The sequence below is a fragment of the Hippocampus guttulatus genome, chromosome 3 (assembly GCF_054856545.1).
Source record: "Hippocampus guttulatus isolate MCC_2025c chromosome 3, RoL_Hgut_1.0, whole genome shotgun sequence".
Taxonomy (NCBI): domain Eukaryota; kingdom Metazoa; phylum Chordata; class Actinopteri; order Syngnathiformes; family Syngnathidae; genus Hippocampus; species Hippocampus guttulatus.
In genome coordinates, this window is record NC_141263.1 from 15,487,834 (window position 1) to 15,504,163 (window position 16,330).

At 41.1% G+C, this 16,330-nt stretch overlaps 2 protein-coding genes across 4 annotated transcripts; one reads left to right on the forward strand and one right to left on the reverse strand.

Annotated features, from left to right (window-relative positions):
- The first annotated feature begins 159 nt into the window (after positions 1-159).
- Positions 160-14,887, forward strand: drc4 (dynein regulatory complex subunit 4). 3 transcript variants are annotated; one of them, XM_086107039.1, is made up of 11 exons: positions 7,210-8,013; positions 8,136-8,231; positions 9,118-9,315; positions 9,536-9,736; positions 9,935-9,989; positions 11,428-11,633; positions 11,985-12,140; positions 12,237-12,317; positions 12,393-12,602; positions 13,199-13,264; positions 13,370-14,887. In XM_086107039.1, exons 1-11 carry the CDS (start codon positions 8,011-8,013, stop codon positions 13,490-13,492), a joined length of 1,395 nt encoding a protein of 464 aa, XP_085963165.1. In that variant the 5' UTR covers positions 7,210-8,010; the 3' UTR covers positions 13,493-14,887. The 3 variants fall into 3 exon arrangements, with proteins under 3 accessions (XP_085963166.1, XP_085963165.1, XP_085963167.1); XM_086107041.1 differs by having other exon boundaries at positions 12,393-12,491; XM_086107040.1 differs by lacking the exons at positions 7,210-8,013; positions 8,136-8,231 and adding an exon at positions 160-365.
- LOC147207635 (lysosomal protective protein) lies at positions 601-7,212 on the reverse strand. Its single transcript, XM_086107038.1, has 11 exons — positions 6,932-7,212; positions 5,699-5,810; positions 5,486-5,623; positions 5,255-5,413; positions 4,774-4,865; positions 3,631-3,715; positions 3,402-3,548; positions 3,181-3,326; positions 2,044-2,206; positions 1,111-1,200; positions 601-1,048 (listed from the first exon to the last, which is right to left on the reverse strand). The coding sequence occupies exons 1-11, from the start codon at positions 7,111-7,113 to the stop codon at positions 965-967; spliced, it is 1,398 nt and encodes a 465-aa protein (XP_085963164.1). The 5' UTR covers positions 7,114-7,212; the 3' UTR covers positions 601-964.
- Positions 14,888-16,330: the final 1,443 nt, after the last annotated feature.

The window sequence follows — 16,330 nt, forward strand, 5'->3', positions numbered from 1 at the left end:
CTAGTAACATATTTTTATGTTAATCCCCACTGTACCCTAATAATCCTAACAGCCTCACTTTCACAAAAAGTATAATAGTAATAAAAACAAGTCCCCTTTAACTTCCGGTGTCGGGTGACTGCGTCACCGGAAATTGTTAGCGCTCAGCAATTTGCAATTGCACATTGCAATCAGAGCTGTCGCGATATAGCTTTTATTATAATTATCAGTCAAAGTTCGTTTCGTGTAAAATTCACCGATGGCACTGGCAAAGAATGGCAATCTGGAGGATCGAGAGAAGCATTTTAAAACGGTACGCCTGAGCTACGACAGTTAACAGGCTGCAAAAGTGCGTCCCATACCTCCGCGCCTGGTCTCCCACGAAGGTAGGCAGTGATTTCCTTTTAACAAACTCCAAGTCTTGTGTCTACTTTATTTGTCTGTTCATCTTAGCGGCCGGTATGGCTGTTGTTCATCATGGCATGCGTGTATAAGTTCGGGCGTGCGCGATAACGGGAGGAGGTTGGTTGATCGAAAAGTAGATCTTGCGTCCAAAAGGTTTGGGCACCGCTGATGTACATGTTGTCCACCCCAGATTAGTAAATAAACTTCAGAATGTAATATATTTCCAACATATTTTATTTAAAATACAGTTTTAATGAATTCAACTTCATTATTGACAAGTCACCTGGCATAAGTGAAAAGTGCAAACTGATTGCAGTGTTTTGATTCATTTCGGCAAACAATGACATTGAGTCATTTCTGAGAACCATTTTTTTTTCTTTGCACTGTGCCAAAATTGAACAAAGTGGAAAAGGTCATTTAAGTTTTCTTTATAATTAAGCTCAAACACTGCAGCTTGGACAAATAAAAAAAGCAAAATTAATTCCAAATTGTCTTTTCCCTCAAAATCCCAAATCCCTGATTTAAAAAAATACGCTATATGTCAATGAATGCACATTAACCTAAGCACAGTACCCACGATTCAGTAGGAGCCATTTGTTATGAAGGACTGGAACATGTGAAGAGCTGGACCTGGAGCCCACTGTGGAACCATGTGACCTGCACCCTGGAAACAATTATTCAGTACATTTAAGTAAAACTAAATGGAGTAAAACTATTTTGATTTACCTTCACTGTCAGGAAGGTAACGTTTCCATACTGCTGGTAGAATCCTGCGACCTGGTTGTCAAGGTGCCAGGGTTGATACATAGTGGTGGCCTGGGAACAACATGAAGACATTAGATTTGACTATCTCTGTGCAAACCTCAAATATCACTGGCCTCTGGTGGCATGTTTGTTCAACCATTAACTTGACATCCTCATAGATTGATCATCATCAAGATTGGCCACTAAAGTGGAAAAATAACAAGCATGTTGACTGACCAATAGTATAGATTTGTGAAAAAATAAGAAACTTCCAAAATTGTTAGCCTGATGCCATGGCAGCGTCCTCTACCTTCTGGCTTGATGCTAATATGCCAGCTAATACTCTTCATGAGCCTCATGTGTGGGTGGTTCGTTTGTGTAGAATAGCTTCACTACTTCATAAACATGTAAGGTAATTTGGTTTTATACGTGCAATAGAGTTGATGCTTTAGTTTATGGTGTTTTGCCACCATCTTTGCACAATTACAAACTCTGGAGGGAGTGGTACTGAAACCTGCACGTTGTGAAGAAGAAGAAAAAAAATAACAGTGAGCGACTGGTTAGCACGTTTGCCTTCTATTGCTGAGGTGCAGGGTTCGATTCCGGCTTTGGCCTTCCTGTGTTGGAGTGTTTGCATGTACTCCCGCGCCTGCGTGGGTTTTCTCTGGGAACTCCGGTGTCCTCCCACATTTCAAAAACATGCATGGCAGGGTAATGGAACACTCTAAATTGTCCCTAAGTGTGATTGTGAGCACAAATGGTTGTTTGTCTATGTGTGCCCTGTGATTGGATATAACCAGCCTACTGCCTGAAGTCAGCTGGGATAGGCTCCAGCACGCTCGCGACAAGAAGCGGATTATAAAGTGGATGAATGAAAAATCAAACAAGGGTTAGGGATCAATAGTCAGGCGCTACCTCTATGCCCAGGTCTTCCACAAACCACTGATCTCCCAGGAAGTTGCAGGCCATGTCCGTGTCCCCGTTGTAGACGAGTGCTCGAAGGCCAAACGAAAGCAACTTAAGATACACATCTTTCACTGATGCGTACAGGCTGGTGTAACCCTGCCCGACAGTCTCACTACAGAAGAGACAAGAAGCGTTAATGAGTTAATACAAGACATGCATGGAACAGGACAATGAGTGGACCATTGGATCCTTATTTCTGTGACTATCACGTGACAGCTGATCATGAGGTTATAAGAGTCACATTCAAGCAACCATGTAGAAAACGTACTCCCATTTACAACAACATAAAACATTTTAGAAAAGGCCCTATTATTGTTCCGCATCAAGCAAACAAAGCTCAGATTTGGTTATGAACTGTTCGGTACATTTAAAAATGTTAGGATGGACACTGCCAGCACAAATTGATGTTTCAGATTTTTATCCAATTGCTGTTTTGCTACTTAAAATAAATCGATTGGATGAATCAAATGTTTGTATCGGTGAGGTTATTTTTGTGCCCTTCCCTATGGCTGGAAACATCAGTATCCTACTACTACCCGGTACTACTAAGCCGCAACCAGCAGGGGGCACTCTTAACTACAAAGTAAACCGAGGGGGACTCCATATTCAGTATACTGTATATAGTCGTTCTTCTAAACAACAAAGTATTTTCTGAAGTTTTTAATATTCTGTGTACTCCAATACATTGTGAATTTAGAACATTTTAATTTATTAAGACGTGCCTGTATGTATAGGCATACAACACAAGACAAGTACAGAGTAAATGGAGTGAGAGTCCCTTGTGTGTGTGTTTTGTCGCATGTTTTAACAAAACGAAATCACGAAGCCACAACTACTTTCATTTTGTTACAGTTTAGCACGCAGTGGCCCAGTTCGTTCGCACTGCTGCCTCACACCCATTCAGAGAAAATAGATTGATTGTTACCATGGAGACATTGGCTCTGCTGTCACAATTCCGTGAATGTAACTGGTCAAATAAATTGTGGTCTCGAAATTAAACCACACTCTTTAGTAACACCACGCACACCATCCAAAATTAATGACAACAAAGAACTTGTCGTGCAGAGTGTTGGCGTTCGAACATACCTGCACAGGTCCCATGGTGGCAGCGTGTCCGGAATATGCAAGGCTTTCCTGACATCGCCCCTGTTGAGCCAGTTGACTTGAGCCGTGCTATTAATGCAGGGGGGGACTTTGCCCAGAGAGACGGAGAATGACGGCCCATCTGAAAGCTTCCCGCAAAGACATTGGTCAACATCCCTTTTGCTTTTCCTGTGTGGTGAATAAGAGTGTGGGCTCTCACTTACATTGTAGCTACGTTTGCGGTAGTTCTTGAACAGGTGACTCATTGCCCTCTCGTAGGCTGGGTGAAAACCACCGCGACCCTCACAGTTCAAGTAAAGCGCATACTCGTTAAGACCACTGTTGTACACGATATTAAAGGCCACGCCGACCTGCAGGGAGATCAAAACAGAGGCAGACATTGCTCACCTGGGTGGTGAGATGAACAATGTACATGCAGGTACACGTACATACCAGCGTCTGGCATTTCTGCGAAGTGGAGTTGGAGAAGTCACATCTTTGCTTCTCGCAGCAATAAAGGTTGAGATCACGCCACAAGCTGCGCATAACGCACAACGTTACAATTGCAACCACAGCAGGAAAAAGCCTGACTCCGGATGCAGGATCTCTGCTGATACTGTACATCTGTCTTCATGCTCAAAATACTCTTGATAGTACAACACATACGTTAAGGTACAGGTGTCAAACTCAAGGTCCGGGGACAGATCCACCCCATAAGATCATTTTTACATAGCCTGCGAAGGCAAATAGGCTTCACTTGTAACAACAGTGAGATATTGCAAGATTTTTTTGTGACCAACCCCCCCACACCACCTTTTTTTTTTTAAATAAATTGAAAACATTTGAACTGACTTCTGATTTCAAAACTAGTTATCCATCCATTTGTTGTGTATATGTGATAACATATCTTGAATATACTGTTATACCAGACTTGGCATTCTTCTTCATCTCTTAGCCATCTACCGTTTACTCTATTTACTCTTGTCATAGTGTCCCCCAGTGTTGACATTGACTCACCACATGTGAAATGCTTTTGTACTACATTTCAGTGAAATGTTTGGCAAGATTGTTCACATACCTGCTAAAATGCGAGTAGTAAAAAAAATAAAAATAAAAAAATCAAAGGAAACTGCCGCCATGTATTAGAAGTGTTTTTGAACAATATTTGATTAAAATAAAACATTTTCATCATAATTTTAAGCTCGATGGCCTGATCAAGAAGAGGTTGTTGGTGAGTACTCAAATGCAAGTTTAAGCTGTCTGAATATTTACATCAAAGCCAATTCTGACTTTACTTCTGCAATCATGTGTTTGTGATAGTTCAACTATTCGGAAGCTATTCATCTATCCATTATTTGAGCCGCTTATCCTCATGGGGGACGTGGACGTGCTGGAGACGGTCCTACACTGTAAATTACAACCGCAATAATTAACCCCATTAACTTATGTCCTATTTTACAGTGTCAATCAAAACTGGGCATTTTCACCTCAGTGCAGGCAGAATTTTAGACACAGCATCATCAGAAGTGCTGAGGTGAACGTTCAAAGACTGTACACGTTTATAAAATAAAGTTCCTTCATCGAAAAGTAACTTACTCTTCTCCAAAGAGGCCGTGGTAGTAGGCAAAATATATTAAAGTCTGGTCATTGAGTGCAAAGCTGCTGAGACCGTTTCCCACAGCAAATCCCTTAAAGAAAAAAAACAAATAAAAATTAACATACAGTTGACAGTGTAGCACAGTTTACACCAACCACTTAGCGTGCCACAAGAAATGGTCCAGTTTTATCTAATTGATCCAAAAATGATTACTTAGGGAAAATAAAACTCATTGTTGTCCTCTTTCTTTGCAAGCGACATAGTGACAGGCAGAACAATTAACGTATGCGTCTATTCACACAACAGAATATAGTGTTCAACTAAACAGGCTCAGATTTCAGACGGAATACGCACATCTGCGTGAAACGTAAGACGGGATATCATCATTTTTTAGTATACACGGAACTTTTTTTGGGGGGGGGCCCTCTCCATTGCAAAGTAACATCAACTGTATCATGCATTTTAGCTTAAGAATCTCACCTTAAATTTGATTTTGTCATCTCCTGTAGCAATGCGTAAACTGAGGGTTGGCACGTAAATTCCACCATAACTTTCTCCAACGATGAAAAAGTCATTCCGTGTGAAGCTCGGAAACTTGGCAAAAAAACTCTGCAGCGCTTTGTAATTGTCCTCGGCAACCTAAACAGGAGACGTGAATTTATTTATTTTTTAGCTTCACGCAACAAGTCAATCAATCATAGAATATATCACCTGATCATCATCCGTTGTGTAGTCGCCATCATTGGCGTAGGAGTAGCCGACTCCTGCGGGAGATTCTAAATATAGAACGTTTGCAATCTTGTTCCAGCTGAAAGTGTTCTCGTACAAAGTGGCTCCATCATCTCTTACCTGAGAGGAAATTAACAATGAAAGTCACGTCAACGGGGTGTTGTTGCCACTTTTGCAAACTGTGGGCACACCCACATGGAAGGGTCCGTTCTCGGATAGGAATCCATCCAGCGAGCTGCAGCCTGGGCCTCCGTTGAGCCACAATACCAGCGGGTCTTTGACCGGATCCCTCTGAGAGGTCACAAACCTGCACGAGACCCAAACCACCAATAAGAAGCAAACGTGCCGAGTACAAATATTTCATACCACTCTTCCCCCCCCCCCCCCCCCCCCGGACTGATATCAGTAAGTGTTCTCAGCCCAATACCAAAAGTAGGCCTACTTTTGAGACATGACATTTCTATTAAACCAGTGACCGATAATTTTAAAGAAATATCTTTCATTTATTTCTGACAAAAGGCAGAAGGCAGTTACTCTGCAACACGGAATGTAAGTTAAAATAAAAACACAAACAAATCCCTCTGATTTAGAATTTATTAGTAATAAATTCACAAATGTGCAAGGACAAAACAAATCTGACAACTCCTGATTTTTTGTGTTTGATCAAATTAGAATGCCAATTACACCTCCTCCAACCCAACTAGACATATACTGTAGACATAGTTCTGTTTCTCACTGGAGAAAGGGTTGTGTACTTTTAATAGGAGCAGGGAGAAAAGCAATATGCAATTCATGAGTCGCACTTCGGCAGCACAGTGAACAACTGATTAGCACATACGCCTCACGGTCCAGAGGTGCCGGGTTTGTTTCTGGCTCGGGCCTTTCTGTGTGGAGTTTGCATGCTCTCCCCGTGCCTGTCGATGTTTTTTTTCAACTGAATACTTGGGTCTACTTGCTCTTACTCTAGTAATTATGCACAGCACCACTTTTTACTTATCCTTGAGTCACATCATTTTCAAATGACAGTTTTATAGGAATATAATTTTTGTCTACTCAACCCACTTCTGATGAGCACAATGAAAATAAACCTCCGCACATAATTGTCCTTTTTTATTCCCTCTACGCTATCAAACTTGTGCCTTTGATTTGCTAACGTTGTGATCAGAATGACAAACGCTAAACTGGCTAATAACTGAATATAGACAGTAGATTTTTTCAAATGTAAGGAGTTAAAAAAAGTCGTCAGAAATATTAATACTCAAGTGTACGTACCTTGAAAAAAAAATCTAAGCACATTTTATTTAAAAAAATAGTTACTTGCTATCACTGAGACTGATTGACTTCAAAACAAGATAGTAAAACGAATGCAATCACGTGATCACTACGAGTACAGTACTTATTCTCAAGTGTGTTTTTCATGTCGCTCACCAATAATGCAGAAATTTGCCGGGTCTGGCCTGGACGTGTCCCGACCACTGACGGAAGTTGGGTTTGAAAGTCATGCCGGGGAGATTGCTCACCTCGTCGGGGGCATAATGAGCCCAAGAGCCACGCCAGAAGACGGCTAATACGGATAAAAACAAGACCGACGGGCGACCCTCGGCATACATCTTCTGACCTCAACGATCAGCTAACTGATGGGGATGATAACTGATGAAGCGAGGCTCGTTTTTTATATCCTGGCGCGTGACTTCCTTGCAAAACAAGTCACGTGACGGCGCTTGTTCGTCACGTGCACAGATGCCAATCGCACATGCTTGATTTTGCAACTTTTCACCAACACATTAACCTACTTTTAAAATCGATTTCAAAACCTTTAGCAACTTTTTAAAAGTGAATTGAACTATTACTAAAATGGGGTCATTTTCCTCGATGGCACACAAAGAATTTGTGTCACGCAGCCTGAGTGATACTGTTTTTGACTTTCGAAATGCATTATGCACCTCTACCGTTTCATACGCTGTACATACTGGGTGTGTTGTAATTTATCACGAGTACTACTGAGCTTTTTCCTTAGCCACTGTTGAGTAAAATCTGGGTTCTGCAGCTTTTCCAGCTCACCTGCGGCGGCGGGTCTCCGTCAGGGATCGCCTCTGAGCCCTCTCTTGTTTTCTGTGGTGTGATGGACAGATCAGGAGTCTCCTTTGACTATCATGTTTGCAGGTAACATTCTGATCTGTGGTGAGTGTAGGGGGCTGGTGTAAGAGGAAATAGAAAGGTGCGAACAGCCATCTTGTATGGTTTAGAGACGGCAGCAATGACCAGTTGATGTTACTGGTTATAATCTGCGGGGGGAAAAAGACTCTCACCCAATCCCCAAACAATTCTTTTCGTTGTAACTGTTGAACTGTCCAAGACTGTAATCAGTTCCAGTTCTTGGAGTGGAGAACTGCCTTCTATTGGCGGGTTTGCACACCGAGGAAAACCTTATCCCGTTGCCATAGCAACACTTGTTTGATGCAGCTCGGAATTACGCTTCCAGATATCTGCAAACGACATTACGAACCATGGTGAGCTAAAGTTTGTTTATCCCGAGTTTGCCTTTCGAATTCTAATGAGGTGGATGAATGAGTTGTATTAGCTTTACAGCATTGACTCGAAATGTTTTGGCTAACGTGCTAACTTTGAACAGTCGCCTAAAAAGAAGAGCTCGGGGAAAAAGTCAGCCAAGGTCAAGTCTGCTGCACTCATAGATGGACTCACCAAGGACGAGCTGTCCAAGGAGCAGGTCGGAATGAAAACGATGCCGCAATAAATAAATACATAATCTATAAGGTTTTGGGGTTTTAGATCAGCTTGACAACTTGAGTAAAGAGAGTTTGCAGCGCAGGACGCCCTCTCATTTGACTATACAAGTGATTCAAAACCGTGATATATAGTGAATATTTTATTTACTCAATTGGATTGATCTGAGCGATAAGGTTTCAACTTTGTCAAGTTACAGTTTTTAGGGTGTTTCGGAGCTACCATTGTTGAATGTCGTTCAATTCGTGCAGTGTTCTCTGAAAAATACACAAAAAAGACCAAAAATGATCCAAATGTGGGAACATTTCAGACTGAAATGGGCACCGGTGTCGTGTAATCTTTGTCACCCAGACCTTCCTTGCTCCAAGATGCCCACTTAGTTAATTTCTTCCCTGTGATATTAATGTTGATGTACCTTACTAATATAACGTTACCTCCGCGCAGGGCCTGGTCTCTGTATGTGTCAACCGTCTAGTTGTGGCTTGTTAATTTCATCCATGGTGACAAGTGCAGAATTAATGCCAGGAGCACTTTTTACTCAGGATTAAAAAAAACAGGTGAAATTGCTCAAGCAGGTTGAAAATTACCAAAAACATAGTTGCGATGTGTTTGACAACATGCCAATTGTAGACGCGGCGTTGTTCAGCGTTTGTGCACGTTACATGGGTGTACAGTGAGTCTCTTAGACTCCGCGAGTATTATGCACCGCAACCTAGAACACATTTTTAGGTACCGGTACATTGTTAAATTAATATCTCTCTGACAGTCAATAAGCTAATCATTATTTTGGAAGGCACATCTGTTGTGTGTATTGTTGTGGGTAGAAATTACGTGACGCTACGGCAATAAAATTGATTTCTAAATTCTAGATGATAGAGCACATTGCCATCCTGCGAGAGCAGCTGGACAGAGAACGGGAAGAGAGGAACTACTTCCAGCTGGAGCGAGATAAGATCCACTCCTTTTGGGATGTGACCAAGAAGCAACTGAAGGAGGCCGTGGCCCAACTCAGAAATGAAGAAAAGAAGATTGAGGAGGATGAGGGACGCCACCTTGTAGAGATTAAAGTAGGTAATTAAAAATCTTTTGCACAGCTCGATGGAGAAGTCAAGCAAGTATCCTGTTCAGAGTCGTGGATGAGCTGCTGTCCATTTCAGCTGACTTTGGGCATATCCTAACTTCCTGTGGAAGTTTACTGGAAACTTTGCACCTATTTCCTACTCTGCCTCACTGCAAAGTGTATTCGCAATCACTTATAAAACGAACCGCATCTTTCCGTGACATTAGGTGTATAAGCAGAAAATGAAGCACCTGTTGCGTGAGCACAACAACACCATCTCCGAGTTGGAAGCAGACCGTGTCACAACTGCTGAGGTGAGAGAGAAAGAACAAGCCCAGCTGGAGAGGGAGCTTCATAAGAGGACGGCAGCCATCAGGAACGACATACACCAGCTCGACATTGAAAATCTTGTCAGTGAGCTGGAGAAGGTGAGGACATCGATTAATTTTTTTTAACGCATCTATTTTCAACGCAATGGATGCTAATATGCATCTCATTGAGATATACTTTTTCTCTGCTATCCCAAAAGGAAAGGAAAACAAATTCCTTGTGTGTTTTAGATACTTGGCCAATAAAGATGATTCTGATTCTGAAATGACTGGTTTGATTGACCCATTTGTCAACAGGGACACAATGAAGAAGTGGCCAAAACAAAGAAGAACTGGGAGGACCAACTGGCAGGTAGACCTCTAATCCTCCAAGGGCATTTTTGTTTACCTGTACAGTGACAATCGGTTTTCGCCAGGAATAGGGATCAGTGAAAGCCCACAATAATTGCCGTAACTCTTTGTTGTTGCATATAGATGCCACAATTGACAACATAGCACTTAAAATGAAGATAATAAAACATGCAGCTGTCCGTCAGCCCAATCAGCAAGCGAGTCTTTTCTCGATCGGGGCTTCACATTTTTTTTGCAGATGGGTGTCCTCAGACACCATGTTAAGTAATTTTACACCATAAAAGCTATGCCCAATTAAACACAACATCAGTTGCAAGATCAGGACAAATTACAGTCAACCATATACCTGTACTGTCTTTTTTTTTTCTATAAGTGCAAAGAAGTCACCTTGTTTCAATTGCCGCAGACTGTAATCCAAGATTAAAGATCTTAGTTTTATTTCTTTTTTTTTGTGTTACATTAATCTTTCGTTCGTACTTGAGAATCAGGTTGTTCCTTCATGTCGAAAAGCTCCTGTCTCCCCAAGTCAGTAGCATCTAAGCCCACAACTTACTTCTATGTGACACCATGCTTCGAGGTCCAGGTCGCGGGCAGTTGGAACCTGTCCCCGGTGACTCTGGGCAAAAGGTGGACTATACCCTGGACAGTTAACCAGTCAGTCGCAGGGGACACATAGAGACAACCGTTCTTACTGACATTCAAATGGTCAGTGAGTGAGAATTCGACCTACGGTACCTGCACTGAAGTCCGGTCAATGTACCATGACACAATTTGTGGCTCACAATCATGAACCGATGTTGTGTATTGTATTCGGTAGTTATATTGTTCAAGCACAAACTACCTTCACATGAGGCTCATCAATTGTATGAGCTAGCAAACTAGCCTAAAGAACAAACTAGTAAACAGACGAGATATCACACACGTGGAAACAAATAATGCGCACAAATGATAGAAATAATTAAAATAATCTCGAGATATTTACCCACAACAACACAAATTGGATGGCAAATTAGACGACGCGTGCTATAAATAACTTCATAGGAACAGAAGCAAAACCATACTTTCGATTTCACTTTTGACTATCTAGTGCCAACAACAATCTCCAAACATTTTAAACAAGATGGAAAAACACGATCAATGCATTAAATTTAACCACGACATCAAGATTCCACTAGATGGTGCCAAAGGAATAATTTAATTCCTTTGGCCTGAACAAAAAATGCGTGTAACCAAGATGTTTGACAGAGGATTGGTTTAAAATATATATATACAGTATATATATGTGTGTGTGTGTGTGTGTGTGTATGCATGTATATATATATATATGTATATATATATATATATATATATATATATATATATATGCACGAATTTGCCACTGCTGTAACATGAATCTACAAGCGTTAACTCTATGTCATTTTGTGCGCACATTTGAGTAGGAACAGAGGCCCACTACAAGGAAAAGCTGGGGCTGCTGCAACAGGAGCTGGTCAACATGAGGAAAATGGAAGTCCTCAAACAAGAGGATCAGTGGAACAGTCACATCAACGCTCTTACCAGAGACCACGAACAAATATTTGGTGACACACTCACTCTCCTCAATCAAACCATGGAACGAGATTTGTATCACAATGATTCAATGAAGGTAAGAATGCTACCTTCTGAAAAAAGACTAAAAATACTCAGGCATACAAAATACGAAATGTTCGTGTGATGTGCTTCAGTTCAACGGCAAAAACGACAATACTAGCAAAACAGCGTTACTATCCTAATACCGGTATTAAGATTTTTGCAGAATTTTTGATTTCGATATATTTTTTTAGATCCTGTGAAGGTGTGAAGCCTAATATAGTGGTCATTAACCGTTTAAGTAATTATTTAAATGTATTCACCTTTAACGTTCAACATTTGTTCACAAATTATTTGTTTTAAAAAAGGAACTATTTCCTCATAAATAATTAACCACCTACCCTTTATTCTTCATGCTGTTTCCTAGAAACAAATAGAAGCCCTAAAGATGAAACAAAAAGAAAAGGAAAAGAACCTGACTCGCCTTCTAGCAGAAAACGAGCATCTCAGTAAGCTCCTCCTCGACGTGCAGCACAAAGCTGCTGAAATTGAGCGAAAGATGAAGAACCCGATCCGGAAAGAGGTTGCCTTTTAATACTGTGCTTATTGTGTGTGGATATTTCATATTGTGTGGGTTTTATATGTTACAACCAGCGGCTTGATGTTGAGCTTTCAACAGGACACCAAAGAAAAGAGAAAAGAAAAGGAGCTCAGTGATCAGAAACAAGAATTAGAGCAACTGAAGCAGAAATTCAGCGAGGTAAACGTAATCATAAATAATGTATTGCATTTAGCACCCTTCTGATAATCCGCTCTCACGTGAATGTGACTCTAGCTTCAGCGGGAACGAGACGAGCTGCGCTTGACCCTCACTCGGAACGTTGAGAGTGTTCAGAGGGAAGAGGATGAGAAGAATGCAAAGACGGAAGCGAAAGTGAGGGATATGATGGACAGCTTGGCAGCGACGGAGGCCAAGCTCTCCGCTGTGCTCTTGGTCTCTAATGTGGACCAAACTGCACTCAAAAGCAGCAGAGACAGTGCCATGGTACCACTTTTTCCCTTAAGGGCCTATGCACAGTGGTGTTAGAGTAACAGAGTGAATTTCCAAATGCAACCTAGGGAACAGGGATTTTATTCAAATTTTAATATACGTACGGTATATAAATCGCACCTGAGTAGAAGTTGTAGGACCAGCCTTACTCTGCAAAAAGTCTCATTTATAATCCCCAAAATAGGTACTGTTACATTCGTGGATTAAGTGTCGAGCAAATTCATCCATCCATTTTCATCCATTTTGAGCGGTCGCCATTTTGGGGCCGTCTACTGCCAACTGAAATGGATGTCAAATGTCTTCGGGCTCGCATTGCAATCACTGAACATAACGGGCCACGCGCTGCAGCGTGGCTGCAGGAGCTATCCCTTCACAAAACGAGCTATGTTAGGTATGTGTCAATTTCTTTCCAATTTCCACTTTTTGTTGATCTAACAAACATTCACGTTTGCGGATGTGACGTGACAAATTGTGGAAAAAGGGGTATAAATACTTTGGCGAGCCACTGTAGATGGAGGGATAGATGGTGGAATTTAAATCTGACAGTGAATATTTCCAATATTTTAATGGGGTTTTTTTTCCTCTTACAGGATATGATAGACTCCAACAATCAATCCGTGAAGGATTTACAATACAACATCTCTCGGGCTTCCAAGGTTTGTTGATCTTTTGCCTGTTTGCTAAAAGTGATACATGTAACAAAATAAGTAATGCGTGTTTTCTGTGTCTCCTGTATGTTGAAACATCGGTTCCTCTGGCAGGCCCATCAGGATTTATTCCTGAAGGATGAGGCAAAGCAAAGAGCTCTTGGTGTCTCTGTGGAGGAACCTTACGTGACATATTCCACATTTAGGAATAAATATTGGGTGTATGATGAACTTTAGATGAAATGACTGAATCTGTGATAGGTGATCTCACTTAGTCTGGTTTTGCTTGACTTGGTGAATCGAACTAAATTGAATACTATTGAACTATCAGGTGTACCCTTTGTGCACTCGGAAGACAAAAGGCAGTAGGGGGCATGGAATTGTGCAAAATGTCTCTGTGATATAAAATAATAAGGATTCAGGGCAATGGTCTACAAATTGGTGTTTCTCAGCTTTTATTCAACCAGGTGCATATTTTACATTAATTTACATTACATTTACATTATTACAAATCTCACAACACACTCCCAACCCAAAAATGTGACAAAAATTATATTTGTAGTAAATTATACAATTGTACTTTCAGATAGAAGTGAACTGACTTACGAGTTTGTTTGTTTTTTTAGATGCAAGCAATTGTTGGGCTTGGAAATTTTTTTACATTTATTTTTTGCTTTGATATGCGAGGACAAACTTGAGATACTATCGGTTATTGCTGGCAGTGACTCAACATACTTCTCAATAAGCAGCAAGTTTGGCAGATAGCATTAGTAAACAATTCTTTTTAAAAAAAAGTTTCAATCTGTTAATTGCCACTCCCAGTTGAAGTTTCCTGTCAAACCAAACATAAAACAAAGAGAATTACACTGGTATTTTTAAAACAATTAGTGCCTTAGGAATTCCCCGGCTAGCTTAATGTTAACACATAATGACAGACTCGATAGACTTTCTAATGGGTGGCATCTTATCCTTTATTTTAATCTTAATCTATGTCGCAGTGTTATAACTCTTTAAACAACAGGCATCCGAACATAAAAGGTGGAGCAGCACATGTAGACAGATAATACAACACCACTCAATCATATATTCCTTATCCTCAGCGAAGAACTAATATTAGTGGCCTGCTGAGGAGCTGTAGACCGTCTCCACGTACAATCTGTCTGTTTATTCTGCCCCCCACGTTTTACACGGACCGCTGAAAAAGTGGGACATTCAAATGATGCAGTATGACAAAACCTGTCTCATTGTATTTATTTGTGTCGTTACTTTTTTTTTCTAAGGTACAATATGATAGAGTGCTATTTTGTCATTAAAAAATGGGGGGGGGCTGTAATGGATAAATAGCGTTTCAATTCATTTCAATGGGGAAAAGAGTTGAGCGTGGTCATAGAATGAACTAAACTCATATCTTAAGGCACCGCTGTACTGAAATAACAAACAGCATATTTTCATTTCCTTACAAAATGACACTATGGAGTGTGAACCTATTCAGTGAAATGCAAAGCTATTATTATTTTGTGTGGTGAGCCACTGCTTAATTGTACCTTTTAAGATTAACCCCTGATTGATTCATTCATTGTCGAAGAAGTGTGTCTTTTTTTCTTAATAAAGTACAAAGAAGAATGATAATGATATGGTTGTCCGCTCACCAGCGTCCAGCTTTCTAAATCTCCGGAGACTCGTTGGCTTTTTGATGTAGCCTCCTGTCCCCTCTGTAGATGACATCATGTTTTAGTAAAATCATGTTCCCCGACTTTACAACAGTCACGTGTTGCTTTAATCTCCATGGAAGTGCTACGTGTTGGCTGATGGCAGTCACAAGTTCTTTGAAGATACATCTATTAATAACGTGTCATAAATACAGTGATGGTTCGGTAGACATCGCTGGGACTTAAAACGAACCCAAGTACCGGTATTCCAATCTCAACATCTAGTTGTCAGTAGAGCACCAGGCGGGGTGGATCCAGTTGCTCATTCTATACACCTGCAGTGAAACGAGCGCTGGTGCATCGAGTGATTGCTGTTCCTTTTAGTATTAATAATACAGGAGAAAGTTATTGTCCCAGTGAAACACAGTATCATGCTATGACAGGAAGCAGAGTGAGGTGTCCTCTCAGGTTTCGGAACCCTGCAGACGTTTGGACTCGGGGGAGCCGGCTGCTCTTACCTTTGCACAGGGCTCAATTGTAAGATTGTTAACTGAGTCCAAGCGTCGACAACCTGCTTAGTCCTGCTGGCCCATGCCACTCAGGTCAATACTACACCCCCGACAAAGCCAAACTCCCACGGTGAGCCCCCCACTGAGAGACAACACAATGGGGCATTAGTCAGTCGGCGACCGAAGACAGATAGACAGAAATTGCCGTCCTGATTCACTTCAACCAGATTTTCACTCCTTCGGTGACCTCACAACCTTTTCTGTTCAGAACTGGGGGAGGCCGAGAATTTGTTGTCCATCAAAATACGACGGCAGAAATATCGATGCCATAGATGAAAGTAAACACTGGTATCAAGTGGGAGGGTTGAAGGGGAGTGAAAGCTAAAGGACACAGTATGGTGATAGCACCACACTGAAGATGATGCAACTCACTTGATACCTCAACAACTGAACGGGTCGAGGGTGAGTTCTTTCATTTCTATTTCATAATCGTTTTAACACACAATTCTGTTTGCTCTCACGTGAATGTGAGATCTGAATCAGGCAAACCGTGTTTGTTTCAATGAATTTGAGTGATAATTCAACATGATTTCCACATTATAAAATGTATTGTATCCATTACGTACATAATAGCTATCACACTATACCGAAGTATTAGACAGAACCTGAAAAGGTTGACCAGAGACAACTGGACTCCAAAAGGCTTCTTCAATTCTGTATTTTAGATGTGCAGTGTGAAGCCTTCTGGATAAAAGGTAAAAGCACCTTCGACAAACAAGAAAAAGTCGAGTTGTCTCTATTCACGTTTCCTATCACCTGGACGGCTGAGAATCTACACAGGAAAATGTGAATTTCCGTATCATGATCGTCAGTGTTGACGTAATTCCTGCGTGGGTTTGAAATGTTTTTGAAAACCC

What these genes read in the sequence shown, in the direction of transcription:
- LOC147207635 (XM_086107038.1), bottom strand. Translation starts at nt 7,113, where the DNA reads ATGTATGCCGAGGGTCGCCCGTCGGTCTTGTTTTTATCCGTATTAGCC. An exon ending in ACACAACGGATGATGATCAG is followed by an intron (nt 5,414 to 5,485) that starts GTGATATATTCT and finishes TCTCCTGTTTAG; the next exon opens with GTTGCCGAGGACAATTACAA. An exon ending in CCACCATGGGACCTGTGCAG is followed by an intron (nt 2,207 to 3,180) that starts GTATGTTCGAAC and finishes TCTCTTCTGTAG; the next exon opens with TGAGACTGTCGGGCAGGGTT.
- drc4 (XM_086107039.1), top strand. An exon ending in TTGTCAGTGAGCTGGAGAAG is followed by an intron (nt 9,737 to 9,934) that starts GTGAGGACATCG and finishes ATTTGTCAACAG; the next exon opens with GGACACAATGAAGAAGTGGC. An exon ending in AGAACCCGATCCGGAAAGAG is followed by an intron (nt 12,141 to 12,236) that starts GTTGCCTTTTAA and finishes AGCTTTCAACAG; the next exon opens with GACACCAAAGAAAAGAGAAA.